At 43.2% G+C, this 22338-nt stretch overlaps 1 protein-coding gene across 2 annotated transcripts in view; it reads right to left on the reverse strand.

The window, feature by feature from the left end:
* The window catches only part of LOC126356270 (DENN domain-containing protein 5B), a 467453-nt gene that overhangs the window by 134170 nt on the left and 310945 nt on the right, over positions 1–22338 (reverse strand). For both annotated transcript variants that reach the window (XM_050007116.1, XM_050007115.1), the window contains exon 2: positions 2326–2435. In XM_050007116.1, the coding sequence (XP_049863073.1) occupies positions 2326–2435 (110 nt within the window). The remainder of the gene's footprint in view (positions 1–2325; positions 2436–22338) is intronic.

The raw sequence follows: 22338 nt of genomic DNA on the forward strand, positions 1-22338 counted from the left end.
CCGGGCGGTTCTAGGCGCTTCAGTCTGGAACCGCGCGACCGCTACGGTCGCAGGTTCGAATCCTGCCTCGGGCATGGATGTGTGTGATGTCCTTAGGTTAGATAGATTTAAGTAGTTCTAAGTTCTAGGGGACTGATGACCTCAGAAGTTAAATCCCATAGTGCTCAGAGCCATTTGAACCATTTATGGCGATGGACTGTTTATCGCAATCAGTAAGCGTGAAAGGTTGTATCGAGTAAGATATGGAGACGGCTGTTCGAAAGCGGACAGAAGTACGAGGAAGGGCGTCCCTTACCTGAGGGATCGCTACTCAAGCTACTGGCGAAGGGGCGTCCGGCAATCAAATCTTTCAGCAGAATCGCAGGAGGAACTTCCGGCTTCTCGTAGCCCTATTAGACGACTTCCGTCAAACTCAGTGCGGTGCTGATAGTGGCGTCGTCGTCACCTTAAGGGCGTTATTGACAAACATCAGTACACCACGTCCTATCTCAAAGATAACTAACAATCACGACCGTTACAGGGTGTATTTACAGCAACGCTGATTTCTATCCTCATAGTGACACTGCAAACCTCACTCTTAATGCGACTGGGGCAAATTTGTAAAGATATCATCTTTCAAATGTAGAAACACGCCTACCAACTTTCGCTTATGTTGCACAACTCCTTCTGGATGTTGCGATTTTTTTTTCAGTTAGAGCCTTTTATGTTAAGGCTTGACCATGTCTGTTATAAATACCAACTAAAACTACAAACTACTATAACCAGTCATAGTAACTGACAACTAGCTACATTAATTTGTAGTTGCATAATAGCATTAAATAAAATTTCAAAAGGTCTCTAAAACATATTATCATCATTGTTGTTGGCATCATCACTTTTTTCACAGCCATGAAAGCCTGTTCTCAGAGTTATGCGTTTGCACTGGGCCCCTGCTGACAATACGAATAGAAACTTTCCTTTAGTAGCAGTGTACTGTGAAATTGTGCTTTCACTGTTCTGGGAAACTGAAATGCATCGTATGTTCACGTAGCTGGATGGAAATCCATATCTCGAAAAATTAATTATAAAAACATTTGCAGTGTCTGCACGCAAAATGAGGCTACGCCACAAGTCTGATTGGACACTCCTTAAGAGAGAGATGTCAGTAAAAATAATAGCATAAACCACTGTGATAAATAATAGGTATTCAAGTCCGCAAGTAGGGTCTTGAGTACCTTTTCTTTTATCGCAGTGATATACGCCGTTATTTTCATTGAGACTCCTCTCTTAAATGAGCGTCTACACAGGCGTTGTGGGTTAATCTCATTCTATGACGCAACACTAGATCTGTTTTTATAACCCATGAGAAGATGGCTGTGTAATCAGCTGAAACTACGAGGGAAATCCCAAAGGCAAGGTCTCCTATTTTTTTTATAAGTACATAGACCTGTTTATTTCTACAATCTTACATCAGTTTACAGCTTGAACATTTAGCTATTTTTCAACATAATCACCATTTCTGTCGATGCATTTTTGTAGACGCTGTGGCAGTTTTTGTATGCCCATGTCGTATCTGCTCGCCGCCATGCCGTTGAGAAAGTTATGAACCTCTTCTTTCACCTCCCAGTCGGAGCTGAATCGCTGGGACCACAATTAACGCTGACGGGTACTATGAGACCCTGAAAAAATTCAAAACGGGAAAAGAGGAATGTTGAGCAAGGGCGTACATATTCTCCATGACAACGCTCGCCCACACATTGCTCGGCAAACCGTTGTTATCCTGCAACAGTTTCAGTGGAACGTAATCAACCACCCACCCTAATAGTCCTGACTTAGCGCCCAGTCACTGTCACCTGTTCCCTAGGTTAAAAGAACATTTGGCCGGAAAGCGATTCAGCTCCGACGACGTAATGAAAGAAGACATTCATAAATTTCTGAACAGCACGGCGGCGTGCTGGTATGACATGGGTATACAAAAACTGCCACAGCGTCTACAAAAATGGTGATTATGTCGAAAAATAGATAAATGTTCAAGCTGTAAACTGATGTAAACCACTGTAGAAATAAACAAGTCTACGTACTTATAAAAAAAATTGGCGACCTTACTTTTGGATTACCCTCGCAGTCATCACTTGATATTATTTTCTGCAAACCTTGACTATTAAAAGATTTTTTAAGAAACTTTTACATAAAGTTAAACTTGTAGATTGCTTTTTTTCCATCCTCGCTAAGTCACTGATTAAAAACTCTAAAAATGTGTAAAACAGTTTCAGTTACCGTATGTACCGTGTATGCAAAATTTTAATTTATTAACCACTGATTTCTAAATAGGCAGGAAATTCTTACCATGCAAACAGCATTTTCATCAAATGGATTCCAAGGAACATTGTCTGGGTAATGAGCAAGTACTTGTGCTTTGTACGAACGATCCAAAGGCGTAGTCTGCAAGTTGTCTCCTGAAAGAAAAAGATAAATGCTCCTTTAAATTTACAAGCAAATTAACAAGTACAGTTAATGAAGATATTCAACAGATTGTGGGAGGTACCTGCTTCTTTTGTACACAGTACCTTGAAATGTTATTTGAGTAATTAGAGGGTATGTTATACTATTCTGGAAACTGTATTTGTAACTCGAGATCCGCAAGGAAAGAGCAAAAGCAGAACAGGATGGAATGGATAGGAAAATAAGCATGTGTGAAAACAGACATTTTAAAACACTTAACGTAGACATTTGTTCTTTCTGTTTCAATGTACAAGTCGCCCAGATTCCAAACTCTAGATAAAAGCACAATAACTGTGCATTTAGACTTCGCTCTATGGAGTAATAATTATAGAAAACATAGTTCATTAAGTTAGGACTGCACTTTAATCTCTTTATTACGTAAATTAAATAAAACAGATGGCCAGCAAGTAGCAACACTGAAATATATTCTTAGAATTCAATTTCTGCCCCACGGTGTGTGAATATAGGTCTGGTAGCTGATTTTGCAGTTTTCATAAACGTTTGTAAGGCAGCAGATGAGAGGTAGTGGGCAGGTTATTTCAAAGTCACCAAACGTCTAGGGTTAATAGATCACATCATAGGGAACAAATTTTGTTAGAGACAAAATGTTCGCCGAGGCTTCCAGGTGGTGTTAGGTATCCTTTAATATTCGCCGACCCTGGGACGATAGAGCCAATAACTGACTGCTCCACTACTAATTGACTTACGGTAACACTGTTACAGCAAGAAATATCTTCCAGATCATCTGTCACGATCGCTATGTTGACTTTGATCATGTGGGAATTGTAGAGAATAGTTTATCTGTTACTGCTGTGATAACAGTGGCGTGTAGACACGTGTGAAACCACCAAAACGAAGGGAGATTAATGTTTAGCGTCCTATTTGTGACAAGATCTTTAGAAACACAGCGTAACTCAAAATAAACAAGAAGGGAGAAGAAATCGAGCCATGTCCCTTTCCAAAAAATCCTTCCTGGCATTCATCTCAAAAGATTTAGGGGGCAACGGAAACTATAAATCTGATTGATACATGGTCGTTTGAAGCCACGAACAAAGGCGTTCAGTTAAGATGCTATAGTTTTTCCTAAAATGTGGAGTAAAATTACTTAGTTGTTCAAATTCCAGGCTTGTCAGGCTAATGTTTTCCATCAATTCTGTAGACATTTTTGGTGTTTTAAGTCCCCCCACCCCTTTATTAATGCTGAAACGCATTGCTTAGACAGATACTAGAGGGCCAGATGCGAGTTCAAGAAGGGAGATGTCATGATTCTCTCTCAAAGAAACAAACAACCACATTTCACAAGAAATTTAATATTTTTGTTTAGCCTATATCAATTTCGAAATTTCGCAGCTAACTTTCGGAGAGGTGTGAAAACGAAGAGCCCCAAAAACGGAAAAAGTTCTACAAATTACAAGCTACGTTTAATAGAAGACAGTTTTCAGTTGGTTGTGTGAGGGTCTGCCCACGAATACAGAATGTTAAGCTAAAGTGATTTGCTTAAGCACCGTTGTAAACAAATTATTACTATTGTATCAAACGATCTTGTTACTATTATTACGAAAATCGTAGGCACCTCGAAAGACAAGGTGAAAGGACACACACACACACACACACACACACACACACACACACACACACACACACAAACACGTAAACAAGATCCACGCCTGCCGAGGGCTGCCATTCTACTTAATTTTCACTGTCACTTAAACAGCCCCTGTGCCGGTAATTACGACCGACACTGTGTGAACACAACTAATATCATTTAAATAAACAGACATCAGAAAGAAACGACAGTTTTAAATACCAGTGAAGCATCTTTCTTTAACATATTTGTAACAGCTGTGAAATCGAAATTAATAGTAACCTGTCAGCAGCTAAGAGAGCATATATGTTTGCAGCAAAAACACCACTGCTCGGGTGACGGTAGGGCAACAATCAAGTCTCTATGATACGAGGCTAAAGAAAACATCGATAATTGGAGGAGGAAAGATTACGGGTTAATGGACCGTCGACGACGAGATGATTGTGGACGAAGCTCAGATCAGATTTGGGAAGACTGGGCAAGGAAAAGCAGAAATTCCAGTTTTTGCCATAAGCGTCTTCGAGAAACAGTTGAAAACCTAAGTTTAGTTGACTAGGCGCGGATCACTAGCCCAGTGGAAAGTCCACTGCGCTATCTCAGTCGACAATAGTGGCATGGAGCAGCTTCGAAGTTAAGGTCAATGACGCAGAAGAAACGAAAAAAAGAAATTTATTTATTTATTTATTACATTATAGACTGTCGCCTATATTTTAAACACAAGCTGTATTGATTCTTATACAAATTATTACTATCGACAGTAATTTTTTCTATGCATCAGCAACTAATTGTACAATCTTTATATTAACAACTGAGCGTCAAAATCTGAAATATCGATTTTTAATGTCAATTATAAGAGGAGGACAATGAAACTTACGTAATTCTAAAGGTACTTTGCCATAGATGTGAAAAACGTGTGTGCACTTAGTGGTTGAGAGAGGCTAAAGGAAAGAGATATAGATAGACATATGAAAAACGTTTTCCTGTTTCTCTCACACCGAGCGAGGTGGCGCAGTGGTTAGCACACTGGACTCGCATTCGGGAGAAGGATGGTTCAATCCCGTCTCCAGCCATCCTGGTTTACGTTTTCCGTGATTTCCCTAAATCGTTTCAGGCAAATGCCGGGATGGTTCCTTTGAAAGGGCTCGGCCGATTTCCTTCCCCATCTTTCCCTAACGCGAGAACCGAGCTTGCGCTCCGTCTCTAATGACCTCGTTGTCGACGGGACGTTAAACACTAAACTCCTCCTCCTCTGTTTCTCTCACAAAGGTACCAATTTCTACTCCGAGTAGCGATCACGTACCATGGTAGAAATGACACGGGGAACTAAAAACGTTTCGTGAAATCGCATTCTCGGAAGTTCATGCTTAAATATGGTAGATGATTAATGTGTAGTACACACGTTTACAGGGCAGTTGACAATGTTCCAATTGCTAAGTAGTTTATGTAGGCAACAGTGGAAAACAAAACATCCTAGTAACGAAGACACCGGGTGAACACAGACTGAACGTTCTCTATGACCGTCGTTTCACTTACTTTTGTCTAAAGAGTAAGCGGAACTAACTTCGTCTTCATTTGCCGTCGCTACCACAAAATCTGAAGTACGTTCCTAATTTTCGATTTGTTCATTTTGCTTCCCTTACTGTACGCAAATTTAATCTGTTTTAAGCAATGCATCGAAGAAGAACACTAACGGATCGGACTGAAAGAAAAAGAGCTAGAGGGACAATTTGACAATTTGTACGTAGATAAAGTAATGGGGATATTGTGGACACTAATAATGATAATTCTAATGTTGTTTTGAAAAGACGTGACATTTAAATGTCGAATGAACGTAATTCCATATAATTGGGGGAGTTATAATTGCAGTTTGATGAATTAACAGTCGAGATCTTGTAATGTAAAACATTTCGCATCTCAGGTTACTTTACGTGATACAACGGCATTCACATGTTGTTGTTGTTGTTGTCTTCAGTCCTGAGACTGGTTTGATGCAGCTCTCCATGCTAGTCTATCCTGTGCAAGCTGCTTCATCTCCCAGTACCTACTGCAATCTACATCCTTCTGAATCTGCTTAGTGTACTCATCTCTCGGTCTCCCTCTACGATTTTTACCCTCCACGCTGCCCTCCAATGCTAAATTTGTGATCCCTTGATGCCTCAAAACATGTCCTACCAACCGATCCCTTCTTCTAGTCAAGTTGTGCCACAAACTTCTCTTCTCCCCAATCCTATTCAATAGCTCCTCATTAGTTACGTGATCTATCCACCTTATCTTCAGTATTCTTCTGTAGCACCACATTTCGAAAGCTTCTATTCTCTTCTTGTCCAAACTAGTTATCGTCCATGTTTCACTTCCATACATGGCTACACTCCAAACAAATACTTTCAGAAACGACTTCCTGATACATAAATCTATATTCGATGTTAACAAATTTCTCTTCTTCACAAACGCTTTCCTTGCCATTGCCAGTCTACATTTTATATCCTCTCTACTTCGACCATCATCAGTTATTTTACTTCCTAAATAGCAAAACTCCTTTACTACTTTAAGTGTCTCATTTCCTAATCTAATTCCCTCAGCATCGCCCGATTTAATTTGACTACATTCCATTATCCTCGTTTTGCTTTTGTTAATGTTCATCTTATATCCTCCTTTCAAGACACTGTCCATTCCGTTCAACTGCTCTTCCAAGTCCTTTGCCGTCTCTGACAGAATTACAATGTCATCGGCGAACCTCAAAGTTTTTACTTCGTCTCCATGAATTTTAATACCTACTCCAAATTTTTCTTTTGTTTCCTTTACTGCTTGCTCAATATACAGATTGAATAACATCGGGGAGAGGCTACAACCCTGTCTCACTCCTTTCCCAACCACTGCTTCCCTTTCATGCCCCTCGACTCTTATTACTGCCATCTGGTTTCTGTACAAATTATAAATAGTCTTTCGCTCCCTGTATTTTACCCCTGCCACCTTTAGAATCTGAAAAAGAGTATTCCAGTCAACATTGTCAAAAGCTTTCTCTAAGTCTACAAATGCTAGAAACGTAGGTTTGCCTTTTCTTAATCTTTCTTCTAAGATAAGTCGTAAAGTCAGTATTGCCTCACGTGTTCCAACATTTCGACGGAATCCAAACTGATCCTCCCCGAGGTCTGCATCTACCAGTTTTTCCATTCGTCTGTAAAGAATTCGCGCTAGTATTTTGCAGCCGTGGCTTATTAAACTGATAGTTCGGTAATTTTCACATCTGTCAACACTGCTTTCTTTGGGATTGGAATTATTATATTCTTCTTGACGTCTGAGGGAATTTCGCCTGTCTCATACATCTTGCTCACCAGCTGGTAGAGTTTTGTCATGACTGGCTCTCCCAAGGCCGTCAGTAGTTCTAATGGAATGTTGTCTACTCCGGGGGCCTTGTTTCGACTCAGGTCTTTCAGTGCTCTGTCAAACTCTTCATGCAGTATCGTATCTCCCATTTCGTCTTCATCTACATCCTCTTCTATTTCCATAATATTGTCCTCAAGTACATCGCCCTTGTATAAGCCTTCTATATACTCCTTCCACCTTTCTGCCTTCCCTTCTTTGCTTAGAACTGGGCTGCCATCTGAGCTCTTGATATTCATACACGTGGTTCTCTTCTCTCCAAAGGTCTCTTTAATTTTCCTGTAGGCAGTATCTATCTTACCCCTAGTGAGATAAGCTTCTACATCCTTACATTTGTCCTCTAGCCATCCCTGTTTAGCCATTTTGCACTTCCTGTCGATCTCATTTTTGAGACGTTTGTATTCCTTTTTGCCTGCTTCATTTACTGCATTTTTATATTTTCTCCTTTCATCAATTAAATTCAATATTTCTTCTGTTACCCAAGGATTTCTAGCAGCCCTCGTCTTTGTACCTACTTTATCCTCTGCTGCCTTCACTACTACATCCCTCAGAGCTACCCATTCTTCTTCTACTGTATTTATTTCCCCTATTCCTGTCAATTGTTCCCTTATGCTCTCTCTGAAACTCTGTGCAACCTCTGGTTCTTTCAGTTTATCCAGGTCCCATCTCCTTAATTTCTCACATTTTTGCAGTTTCTTCAGTTTTAATCTACAGGTCATAACCAATAGATTGTGGTCAGAGTCCACATCTGCCCCTGGAAATATCTTACAACTTAAAACCTGGTTCCTAAATCTCTGTCTTACCATTATATAATCTATCTGATACCTTTTAGTATCTCCAGGGTTCTTCCACGTATACAACCTTCTTTCATGATTCTTAAACCAAGTGTTAGCTATGATTAAGTTGTGCTCTGTGCAAAATTCTACTAGGCGGCTTCCTCTTTCATTTCTTAGCCCCAATCCATATTCACCTACTATGTTTCCTTCTCTCCCTTTTCCTACACTCGAATTCCAGTCACCCATTACTATTAAATTTTCGTCTCCCTTCACTATCTGAATAATTTCTTTTATTTCATCGTACATTTCTTCCATTTCTTCATCATCTGCAGAGCTAGTTGGCATATAAACTTGTAATACTGTAGTAGGTGTGGGCTTCGTATCTATCTTGGCCACAATAATGCGTTCACTATGCTGTTTGTAGTAGCTTACCCGCATTCCTATTTTCCTATTCATTATTAAACCTACTCCTGCATTACCCCTATTTGATTTTGTGTTTATAACCCTGTAGTCACCTGACCAGAAGTCTTGTTCCCCCTGCCACCGAACCTCACTAATTCCCACTATATCTAACTTTAACCTATCCATTTCCCTTTTTAAATTTTCTAACCTACCTGCCCGATTAAGGGATCTGACATTCCACGCTCCGATCCGTAGAATGCCAGTTTTCTTTCTCCTGATAACGACATCCTCCTGAGTAGTCCCCGCCCGGAGATCCGAATGGGGGACTATTTTACCTCCGGAATATTTTACCCAAGAGGATGCCATCATCATTTAATCATACAGTAAAGCTGCATGTCCTCGGGAAAAATTACGGCTGTAGTTTCCCCTTGCTTTCAGCCGTTCGCAGTACCAGCACAGCAAGGCCGTTTTGGTTAATGTTGCAAGGCCAGATCAGTCAATCATCCAAACTGTTGCCCCTGCAACTACTGAAAAGGCTGCTGCCCCTCTTCAGGAACCACACGTTTGTCTGGCCTCTCAACAGATACCCCTCCGTTGTGGTTGCACCTACGGTACGGCCATCTGTATCGCTGAGGCACGCAAGCCTCCCCACCAACGGCAAGGTCCATGGTTCATGGGGGGGGGGGGGGGGGGGGGGGGCATTCACATTGTGGTGTCATAATGGGGAAGTTCGGCCGTAAACACAAAATTTATATTACAACGCACTGTATCACGAGATCACTTCAAATGACCGAACAATTAAGGAGAAATCAAAGACCTATTGCAATAATACTCGGAGCTACAATGCAACATTTGCTATGGTCACTTCTGAGGTCAAAATTTCAGACACAGTTGTACGTGGAGTGTATCAGCTTAGAATATACAATACTTTTTACCATACATCAAGTCCAATGACTTCTACGTACGGTCGTTCAACCTCTTATTTGCAGTTAATAAATTTAATTTCGGTCACAGGCGATATTAATTAATCCAACATAATGCTGCTTCCCATGACCAAACCGAAGTCTACCATTAATAAAAGCTACACTTGTACAAAATCTAACTACGTCTACTATCATTAAAACAACGTCAGTTCTTGTCTGCCCCATTCTATAACACACTCCATCGTTCCTCGATCCGTAGGATCCAGTTCCTTGGGCGCTGCGCAGTCCGCTGTGTTTGCATCTGCCTGTTCCTTTGTCTGTCGCCTCTCTGCTTGCAGGGGACAACTTCCCTGGTCTGAGGGAGCATCGATGCTTCCGGTGAAGTGTGGCCGCACGCCTGCCCACTTCACCGAGGTTCTTGCTCCTTGGTTGGAATGATACGGTATACGGCCGCTTTTCCACTCTTGTGGTGGCCTTACGATCCCCATTTATGCGTCGCTGCTGTTCGTCTGCCGCAACTGTTCACCACAGTTGTCTTCACTGCATTGTTTCTTGATCATCTGTCACAAAATCCTGCAGTGCGGCAGGAGGCGGAGCATTTAATTGATAAGAAAATGCACTTCCCAAACTTTTCTTGAAATATCGCCAAGACCTGCTGTTCTGTCTCGTGACGCAGTATCTCCTTGAGGTCGAGTCTTCCATAAAGGAAGGAGCATTCTCTTGTCGTAAGAGAATGAACAATATCAGTGCTCCTGTTCCCCAACACCGCCAGGTTCCACGGAGGAAAACTGGCACTCCGGCAAGCAGTAGAGGGACTCACTGGTGCTTCAGGTATCCGCACACATCAACATATTAATGTAACTTGTCACACAAAAAGTGTATTTACCATTGTTCGGGAATCCACTACTGACCTGCTTTGTACTACTGCAGTCCACTCCAGCGTTTAGTTCCGTTAATACTGCTTCTGTTACTTCTGGACTGCCACAAAGTGACTTAAATCACCATTTGTGCCGCAAGCATAGAATGGACAAACAGCTTGCTTGGACAAATATGGAGCAAAAAACAGGTTGCGAGCTTTTTGAAAGAACTGTCCCGGCTGTTGCACGCAGTGATCTAGTGAAACCCATGAAAACGCAAATCAAGATGACTGGACCGGGATTTGAACCCCGGCTTCATCAGATACCGACTTTACGTACCAATTCGCACCTCACTCGTTTTCGCACATACAAATTCGTTACAATTAACTATATAGCGTCTTAGTTCCCAAATCTGCATCATTTCCCTGTCCTGTTAGCAAATCTCCTACGCACTGCACTATGTAAGCATTTCCTCTGAGCTAAAGCAGACTATCTGTCTTAGCTAAGTGGTTACGTGCTTGCCTACCATTCAACAGGCCCGGGTTCGATTCCCGGCCAGCTTGGAGATTTTCTCCGCTCCTGGACTGGGTGTTGTGTTATCATTTTCATACTCATCACCGACATGCGGCCCTCGACTGAAAGAACACTTGCACTCGGCAGCCGAACTTCCCTGAATGGGGCCGGGAGGCTAACAATGCCACACGATCATTTCATTTTTTCATCTGTCTTACATTTCAGCGTACATGAAAAACAAATTAAGAGTCCATAAATTCAAGTTTTCCTTACCTAATGCCGCGTACCCATCCAATATACAGGACGTTTTAGATTTCCTGTTACACACCACTTGATACCATATTGAAGCACCTGTATTGTTCAGAAATACGATGCAATATTCCTTCGCACAAGCTTGCATGTCTGAAGGAACAGACACTGCGGCGACTACAGTCATTATGAAACATCTCCGAGTACAGCTAGACGCATGACATTCCACTTCGAAAATTGTTAGGGAATTCAATATTCAGAGATCCACAGTGCTAAAAGTGTGTGGTGAAAACCAAATTTCAGGCATTCTCACTCACCACCGACAGCGCAATGGCCGACGGCCTTCAGCTAACGAGCGAGTGCAGCGGCGTTTACGTAGAGTTGTCAGGGCTAACAGATAAGCAACACTGCGTGAAACAACCACATAAATCCTTGTGGAAGTACGACAAACGTATCCGTTTGGAAAGGGCGGAAAAACTTGGTGTTAACGGGCTATAGCAGCAGGCGCTCGAGGCGAATGTCTTTGCTGACAGAACGATATCGCCTGAGTGTCTCTCTCCAGGACTCGTGTCCGTATCGGTTGGATCCTAGAAGACTGCGAAACCGTGGCCTGGTCAGACGAGTTTCAGTTGGTAAGAGCTGACGGTAGGGTTAGAGTGTGACGCAATCCCCACAAAGCCATAGACCCAAGTTGCCAACAAGGCACTGTGCAAGCTGATAGAGGCACCATAATGGTGTGGGCTGTTTACATGGATCGACGGGGTCCTCTGGTTCTAGTTAGACGATCATTGACTGGAAATGGTTACGTTCAGCTACTTGGAGACCATTTGCAGCCATTTATGGACGAAATGTGCCATGTACTGGGACACAACTGTTCGTACTGAAAAACGTTCGCCGGCAGCTCTGACAGAGCGGTTCTAGGCGCTTCTGTCCGGAACCACGCGGCTTCTACGCTCGCAGGTTCGAATCCTGCCTCGGGCATGGATGTGTGTGATGCGTAGTGTAAGTAGTTCTTGGTCTAAGGGACCGATGACATCAGATGTTAAGTCCCAAAGTGCTTAGAGCCATTTTGAAAAACGTTCTGGAAAATTCAGAGTGAATGATTTTTCCACCCACATCGCCCACGTGAATCCCATGTGTGTGACCTAAGAGTCACTGATCGCATTTTCCCTGATATTGTGGCGGATAGATCCATTTTCGTTATAAGCGTTCCGTAACTCAATTGGTAACAATGGAACCATAAGCGGATCACTTCGTTGTGCGTCTGCCTGTCTATCTGTCTCCGACTTTTAAAAACCCGTTTTCTCTGGAAAGGGTAGACATATGAAGTCGAAATTTATGATGTGCCATATTAACCCTACCAATACCAAGAGGGGGAGGGGGATACTTTCTGGCTACCTTTTGAAAAAATTGTAATCTAGTCAGTTTCCTTGTATTTTAAAATTCCGAAAAAATATTTATTATTTTTAATGAACTTCCCTACCAGATGTCCTATACGTTTTAAACTTTTCAGTTAAACTTAACCCAAGAATTTAAGTCTACGTAGAAGATGCCACTTTCCTCACTGAATATCGTATTCAATAATTCGAGGTTCAAGGCCTTATTTGCACATCAGTATCTCTTCATAAAGTATGTTGCGATTAGAAGTCGACAACAATGAACGAAATTTAGTTTCTTATAATTTTTTATGGTTGTCGTGAAGGCGGAAGCACACTCGTTATTGAAAATGCATTGACACTGCTGCGCTATAAGGTGTTTTCAGGTTCCGGTCCCTAATTATATACACCAGTACGTCTTCAACAAGAATTAATTTTTCCAGATGGACATAAAATAACCGTAATCCGCCCCCTTCCCCCACTGGTAATGCGCGTTATGGAAAAACGCCTTCGTATTACCAGAGTTAAGGCCAACGGTCCCTCAGTGACAAAAAAAATTGAGCGAAGTCAATGCAATCGACAAATACGGCCATTTACGTCATATACTTTGACACTCGCAACTCACTCATCAAAACCTACAAGCTACTTCACGCTCACGCAGAATCATGAAATTTGGCAAGAAGCGAGGTTTCATTATGCAAGTACGCGAAAGAAGCAGAAAATTACGAATTTGTAATTATATCACAAGAAAAAAACTGTTCTTTTGTCATTTGTTTTTCGACTTCAGAAGAATCTGGAAAGTCTTGGAATCCCCAGGATCGATGTCATGCCAGTATAGATGTCGACACAGACAAAAATCGTTGAGATTCTAGATTCCCGGAATGGATAAACTGTGGATATCTATAACCAAGTTTGTCTGGGACCCGCAGAGCGCCTTTTTTCTATTTCTATTCATGTGAATTGGACTCTGTCCAGACAAATTCTTCTCAGCACGTGTTTCATGCGACGCCCACTGTGAACGAAGAACGTCGATTTATCTCTCGTTACAAGCAGGTTCTTTTAAGTTGAATTTTTTTAGCCCGTTCGATACAACAGCCCCAAATGAGTCTAGTGAGATATTTTGCTTAGCGATGTATGTTAACAGAGACAGAAAAGCAGGACAGAACTCCAGCAGCGACTAATCAACAAAGCACAGTAGGAAATGCAACAGCGCAAATTACGATTTAACTTCCCGTTGACAACGAGCTCTCTAGCGACGGAGCACAAATTAGGAACGCAGGGAGGATGGGGGAAGGAAACAGGCCTTATCGAAAGACACGGAAAACCTAAATCTGGGTGGACAAAGATTTCAACGGCCGTCCTCCCGAATGCACGGCCAATCTAGCTAACCACTGCGCCCCTCGCGTGATTAACGTGCTATGCATTCTTTACATCGAAGCGAACACATGCGAACGAGCAACAGCAAACGCGACTTCCCTCTGGTGTACACTCGCGTGAATAAACAGTATTCGACTGTGTTCGGTAGGCATTCGCTCGTGTCCCGCTGGTTGTCGGTCTTTCAGCAAACCTATCCGCTTCGGCACTAGCAGAACAGAAAGCTTTTCTGTTATCTTGCCTACTCTTGCTGCTGTTGAGACGAGTTCCGTGAGCGATGGAATGGTTCAAAGAGAATATAACGTTGCTCATACAAGGGCACAGTACGAGGGTTGCCCAGTAAGTAAAGCAACGTACTTTTTTTCTCAGCCGAAAACAATGCTACGAATGCGAAACGTTACGTATCTTTTATTTGAAGTCTCCTGGATGAGCGCGCCACGTTTCAGTCACTTCCGACAGATAACGTAGCTGCAGGATAGTTCCAAAATGACGTCCGCAGCTGAAGTACATTACAAGCAACGTGCCGACATTGAATTTATCACTGCAGATAAAGACACTGTGGCGAATTTTCACAAACGCTTGCGCAAAGTCTATAGAGCATCTGTTGTGGACAGAAGTACAGTTAGTCGCTGGACGCGCAGGGTGAGGTCATCAGAAGGCGTTTCGGCGGAGCTCCACAATTTGCAGCGGTCGGGGAGACCATCCACATGTTGCAGCGAGCTGATGTCATTCGCGAGGGCAGAAGCATTACAACTCGGCAGCTGGCGATGCATCTATCAATCAGCAAAAGGTGTATGGATGCAATTATCCGCACTATTGGATATTCAAAAGTGTGTGCAAGATTGGTCCCGCAGTGTCTAACGGTGGATCACAAATTGCACAGAAAAAACATTTATCTTGATTTGTTGCAACGTTTGTAAGCTGAGGGGGAGGCCTTCTTGTCCCGGACTGTCACAGGTGACGAAACCTGGGTTCATCATTTTGAGCCCGAACCAAAACGACAGTCGATGGAATGAAAATTAAAAGCAACTGCTTCCGCCGGTAAGGTCACCATCACCGTTTTCTGGGACTGTGAAGGTGTGATTCTCACTGATGTGCTACCAAGAGGCGGTACCATTAATTCAGAAGAAACCCCATTGCGTAAAGCTGCATTACGAAAAAAATTTAAAAGGGCAGAACGAAGACGACATGACCGATCAGCAGCCAGAATACAAAATATTTTTAATGTCTCTATGGAACCCACTTGGAAGTATTGGCCAAGAAAAGAAAATAACACATTAACAAAATTCAGAACGCGCTATCGGCGACTGCGGCACCACAGCAACCCAGGAGATAATGTGCTGCAACACGATAACGCTCGACCCTACACAAGTCTGAGGACTACCGAACAAATCGCAAAACAGGGTTGTGCAATGTTACCGCATCTACCCTACAGTCTTGAACTAGTATCGTCGCTCTTCCACTTGTTTGGACCATTAAAGGATGTCATTCGTGGAAGACATTTTGAAGACGATGAGGAGGTGATTCACAGAGTGAAGCACGCTCCGCCACCAGGACAAGGGTTGGTACCGACAGGGCATACACGCTCTTGTTTCGCGCTGGAGGAAGGCCATAGAACGGGATGGGGATTACATGGAAAAATAGGGTGTGTAGATGAAACACCATTCTTCTTATGTTCAATAAAGAATTGTTGAAGAAATAATGCGGTGCATTACTTTCTGGGCAATCCTTGTATCATACTAGCTTCTGAGAGCCAAGAGATCCACAACACAAATGCTGAAGGAAAAGAAATATAACTGGTAGAAAATTGCCGGAGCACTTAAAGCTCCTGTAAGTAGGCTGTTTAGGTTTTTATGTTGGTAACGCCACGTAGCGCTCTGTATGAAAATCACTGACTGTGCTGTGAACAGTATGTCGGTTTGCATTGTTGGAATAGTCGCCATTGTAGAGTTGGGCAGTTGGCTGTTAACAGCGCGTAGCGTTGCGCAGTTGGTGAACCGCCAGCAGTGGTGGATGTGAGGAGAGAGATGGCGGAGTTTTGAGAGCGGATGATCTGGACGTGTGTCCATCAGAGAGATTAAATTTGTAATACTGGATATCATGAACTGATATATATATATGAACACTATTAAGGTAAATACATTGTTCGTTCTCTAATAAAATCTTTCATTTTTAACTATGCCTATCAGTAGTTGGTGCCTTCAGTAGTTGTAGTTAGAATCTTTTATTTAGCTCGCAGTAGTGGCGCTGGCTGTGTTGCAGTAGTTCGAGTAACGAAGATTTGTGAGGTAAGTGATTCATGAAAGGTATAGGTTATTGTTAGTCAGGGCCATTCTTTTGTAGGGATTTTCTGGTGTTGCACTCCAATCACAAGAACTTCACAACACAGACAAAGCACTTTACTATCTGAAATATGGGTTCGATAAATCAGACGCGGCATAATTATTTTAAGAAATAAGACTTGCAAACAAATGAGGCAGATCTACAAAAAAGCAAATAATTAGCAACTAATTAAACCCAAATGTCACAAAAATCTTTTCGTCCCGCTAGATGGCTGTCCTCAATACAGTGTTCTTTCTCTTCAGTTCATCTCAGCAGATCTCAAATAACCCATCGCATGAACGTACTGACATTCTCACGTGATAACAGTAATTTCTTCAATCATTGTACAGTGTGTGAAATAATCCGTTATGTCGCAATCAGCAATCAACGAATGTACCCAGAACTACTACTTTTCTGCATTCTCTTTTTATTTCAGCGTCGCACACACAGCTACTAGCTCTCCTACGTCTATGTCTACGTCTACATCTACATTTATACTCCGTCAAGCCACGCAACGGTGTGAGGCGGAGGGCACTTTACGTGCCCTGTCATTACCTCCCTTTCCTGTTCCAGTTGCGTATGGTTCGCGGAAAGAACGACTGCCGGAAAGCCTCCGTGCGTACTCGAATCTCTCTAATTTTAAATTCGTGATCTCCTCGGGAGGTATAAGTAGGGGGAAGCAATATATTCGATACCTCATCCAAAAACGCACCCTCTCGAAACCTGGACAGCAAGCTACACCGCGATGCAGAGCGCCTCTCTTGCAGAGTCTGCCACTTGAGTTTGCTAAACATCTCCGTAGCGCTATCACGCTTACCAAATAACCCTGTGACGAAACGCGCCCCTCTTCTTTGGATCTTCTCTATCTCCTCCGTCAACCCGACCTGGTACGAATCCCACACTGATTAGCAATACTCAAGTACTACTTCGGGTGAGAGCAGGATGAACGTATTTCTCTGGCGTCTCTGCTAGCGTCACGTACTGGAAGACCGGAGCACTGCCAGCAGGCGCGCTATGGCGCCCCCGTGAGGTGGGGCCCTTGGATTACAAATCGGCCGCTGTTATCGTAGTGACGCCAGTTAAATATGCGATCCCATTGATCAGACATAGAACGTTTCTGGTGTTACTCGAAGCCGCATGTCCGAACTTGGCTACTGTGACACGATTGTGCTTCAGATTCTAGTTGGTTGATACTGAATCCAATAGGGGAGAAAATAAATTCAAGGAACAACGTGACTAAAAGAAGGAACAGGTTGATGTGGCAGGTTCTGGAGCATCGACAAATAACAAATTTGTTAATAGAAGGAAGGTCTGGGGGCAGGGAAGGAGGGACGGGGGTAGATGTTGTAGAGGGAAGTAAGTTTTAGTAATCATACGTAAGTGAATATAACTTACACAGAGAAGGCTGGCACGTAGAGCTGCATCAAGCCAGACTTCAGACGACCAGAAAATAAAAAAGAGATGAGTTGCATTAATAATAACTAGACAAGGACGTGAACTCATCTGGTTTACTCTAAATCACGACGAAACCGTGAGTCCCCAGCCCCACGCCTGTTTAAGACGAGTACAGACGTACAGCGTGTCAGTAAATCGCTCCGTACGGCAGGAATGCCGCCACGTGGCGAGTATTTCCTTGCAGCCCCGTCGGTCTGGCCTCACTCCTCAAGCAGGCGCTTGGCGAACCGGTTTCGCTGGTCGCTTGCAAGATGCCGACCACTCAACGGTTTTGCCGAGTAATAAAAGTGCCCCAACTCTGCTCGCCGGGATTCCTACAGCAACTATGTGTTTTTCGACCTTGAAACACATCTGCTGAATTATCGATAGTACTGCTGATCGACCTTGTAATCAGTAGCCTTCCCTCTCGCCTGGCGCTCGTGACACGTTTACAGCGCCAACGATCAAAGAATACAGAACCAATGGAGGCAAAGATTTACCTCTTCCATCAAGGATGGTACGAGAAGGAACGTTACTAGTACACTCACTCACACTACACGAACTTAACACTGGAGTTGAGAGTCGCATTGGCCGTGTGTCTGACTGCCGGATTGCAGCTCCTACGATCGATATTCGCTCGATATAAACGCACTACCGCATTTGTGTCGCGAATGTACGGTCAACCTACTACTTGCTTTCTAAAATCTTGGTTATTGCAGAGGAAGTGATTTGCTGCGGCGTGAAGGAAAAGAACTGGTACCTGGGATTGGCCTGAAAGTTGTCAATTTTCTTTATTTATTGGAAGAGATACACGTTTTATCTTTATCAGATGACACATAATACATGAAATACACCGAACTGATAGTCAACAGTCATACGATGTGTGTTCAGTTGGACCATGTATCAGTGGTAACGTGCCGACGGGTCGGGTGAATTACGTTTCTTGTTCCACTTGGTCCATGGTCACGTCCGGATACGTCACCCAGGTGAATAACTATGCGAAGCATCCATCGCACCACGGACGCAGGGCGATGGGGCTGCAGTGTGCAATGCCCCACGTTCACTCTGACTTCCACGGGACCTGTGGTAGTAAGACGCCAAGGAAGCTGAAGACTAACTGAACATCGTTGTGGACCGCCTGCGTTCTTTTATGCTTGATATCTTCCTCGACGGCAGAAGCATCTTTCAACAGTACAACTGTCCCCGTCACAAGTCCAGAACTTTGTTAACTCTCGCTGGTGTCACAGCTACCACGTTCGCCTGATCTGAACCCGATGGACCACATCTGGGACGTCAGCTCCGCGCCCACGAAGCAACAGCCCGTAATTTACGGAAGTTGCATCACTCGTGCGTACAGATCTGGCGCCACACACCTCCGGAAAGCTACCAAGAATTTGACGAACCCATGCCATGCACAATCGCCGCTATATTGCGTAAGGCTGACAAGCAAGATATTTGCTCATCAACATACATATCGTTCTACGCGATTGTCAATTTATACTCGTGAAGCAATTCCGACGTCAGCAGGCGTAATACCCTTCATGTTTAGCGACCCAAACAACAAGCCAATTTCAATTGCATGGCAGATTAAAGTGTTCGCCAGTTCTAAACGTCCGTCTTAAAAATTCTACATGGGTTCCACAATAAGAACAAAATGCGAGTTCCATTTCTTTGCTGATAACATTAACGAGTTCTAATGATCGATATCACTAGGAATGTTTCCAGTGACGCAATGAAACTTCACATGTGTAAGTTAGATTGAACCCATAGATAAATGCATCATCTACTAAATGTATCAGATCACTATCAATATTGGGTGCCAAGTCTTTAATATACAACATAAACAGAAAGGGTCCCAATACACTTCTCTAGGGTACGCCAGAAGTTACTTCTACCAGGCGTTTATAATTAAAGCGCCGCTATTCACAGCTGTATTATCGTATGTCAGCGGAACTTGGTAGACATTCTAAAGCGTCAATGCACGACCGATTTATGCTGAAAGAAAATTAGTTCCAGTTTTGGCGACCAGGTGTAAATCTGGCTCTATGAATGCAAGAAAGATTCCATACGTAATGGATTAGGAACGGGGCGTAAGCCGAAAAGGTCAAATAAGCGAGGAAGGCATAATGTTGATTTTATTATTAATCGTCACTTGCACAATTTGATCAATATGGGCACCGGTGACATCGATGAGATGATTTACAGCGCCAAATTTGGCAAAAACGGGAACTTTTTTTTCAGCGTAAACCGGTTCCGCATTAGCATATATGTCAAATTTCGCTGTCATACGATAATTACAGCCCCCACACTGGGTATCCGTGAGTTATTATAACCAATCAGTACCTAAGTATCTTCCTTGTTTCGCCGAGTATCAATACGATACTAACGTTTACACTGCACGTCTGGAAAGAATAAGGGAAAAGCGAGGGTGTGTAACAAATATTGTGTGGGTGGCGGAACCACGTACGTGACACGCCCTCTGTGTGTTCGAGAGCGTGGCTCTGAGCTTGGCTGGAGTGGGCAGCAACGCCCTCAATTGCCATAAGAGACGTGTCAGCCCGCCTGCCTCGTACTGCACGAGAGAGGAACACGCGACGTGCCTTCTGCGCCTCGCAGATATTCTGCCGCCTACACATGTCACGCCCACGGCTCCCAGCCGTCTACGTTAAGTGATAAGGCCGTCCGGCTGCTTCATCCGTCTCCCACTTCGAACGGCTGTATTACTCGCGGGATATGGTGAAAAATAAACTTCATAGTAGAATGGTAGTTTTCTTGTAGGGAGCACATTGTGCTTATGTGGGAGTGATCTAGACGGTTTGAAACAATAAACTGGTAGCCAAGATCGCAGGAATTCTTTTTATTCCATGATTACCGGTTTCGGCGAAACCTAAGATCCGATGATGGCGGATTTAGTTTCGGCGAAACCGGTAATCATGGAATAAAAAGAATTCCTGCTATCTTGGCTACCAGTTTGTTGTTTTACGGTAGTTTTCTTGTTGTGGAGGGAAACGGTCATACATCTGGGAAGTGTCAAGTTCTCCGGGTAGCCATGGAGAGAGAGAGAGAGAGAGAGAGAGAGAGAGAGAGAGAGAGAGAGAGAGAGAGAGAGAGAGAGAGAGAGAGAGAGAGAGAGGGGGGGGGGGGGGGTAGAGGATGCCAGGCTATGTTGACGAGGTTAGCAGTGTGTGATAATAAATTTATTTTTTTGCTAATTTTGAAAGTTAATGCCAAACCCACATCTTGTAATGCTAATAACAGAGAAATACTTTTTTATTCTTAGAAACTACATTCATTAATTAAACAATGCTATGTATTTCTTACTGTATAGTATTTAATGAAGGGATTATTGTGTTGACAATTGATATAACCCTAGATCACTCTTTTAAATTAACAAAAATCGGACACAAATTTTCCTCCTTCAAAGTGTTATCCCGCAAAATTATGTATTTAGCGTAGCCGGGACAGCGTAAGTCGCTTTTCCTCGTAACGCAAGAAGCGACATACGAGTGCTGAGCAACGACCTAGACGGAGGCACTGAACCGTCTGGCGCCAATGCAGCAAAACATCATACGCAGAGAGGTTTTGTCATGGTGACCAAGCACTAGGCACCAAGACGACTTATTCGACTGCAAATATACTCATTTAGAAAGCTGACAAAGCGGAAGGAGCTAACCAGTGCCATTTGAACTGTCAAGCTGTGTAATATTACAGCTCTGGCTAGTTTCCTTCAGGAGCTGACTGAAAAAAATGAGCAGAGCGAATGAAGCCATCTACAACGATTGGGTAAATCCAGTTGTTGACGTTTCTGGGGTAGGTGTGTTGCTGTTGGAGGGGTGCTGGCAGCAGATTCTTATTCCCCAAATCAGACGCTCATTCTCAGTTCCGCTCAGATGTTCTCAGGCAGTCTCCAGGTATGTACGAGCTGCGTGCGAAAAGTGACGAGACTGACAACACTGCCAGCGATCTGGCAACGCTGTGTGGTTCTACTCGTGTAGAGCAGTGTGTTCATGCCCTCCAGATGCCAGACCGAGATTCAGCTCCGTACAGTCATCAGGTGATTTTTGAGAGCGCCACCAGTGAAATTGTGTTTTTGTTGTGTTACGAAAATGGAACAGCGGAATTTAGAGCAGAGTTATGCCATCAAGTTTTGTATTACACTTGGAGAATCCCCAAGTGTGATCTTTGAAAAGTTGAAACATGGCTATGGCGAACATTTCTTATCAACAGCACAAGTTTTTCGCTGGGACAAATAGTTTTTGGAAGACCAAAAACACAAAAGTTCAGTCAGGGAGACCTTCCACTTAAAAAAATTTGCGTTTTTGACAGTAGGGGTATCGTGCGTTAGGAATTACTGTACTACTGTCAACCAAGTGATTTACAAAGATGTCCCTGAAGACCTCACGAAAGGAAGAATCGTGTGAGATCAGATATTGCAGAGAAGTGGATGGTGCATCATGACAACGCTCTATCTCACACCGCCACTTCCATCACGGCAGTTTTGACCTCAAAAGGCATACCTGTTGTTCCACTGTCCTCCTATTCACTTGATCGTGTTCTTTTTCCGAAATAGAAATATATCTTAAAAAGACGTTTTGGGACACTGGAGACCTTCAAAAGAAGGTGACCGACGTGCTAAATGGTCCTAACAGTTGAACCAATTCAGCG

Source organism: Schistocerca gregaria, chromosome 3, assembly GCF_023897955.1.
Source record: "Schistocerca gregaria isolate iqSchGreg1 chromosome 3, iqSchGreg1.2, whole genome shotgun sequence".
NCBI lineage: Eukaryota > Metazoa > Arthropoda > Insecta > Orthoptera > Acrididae > Schistocerca > Schistocerca gregaria.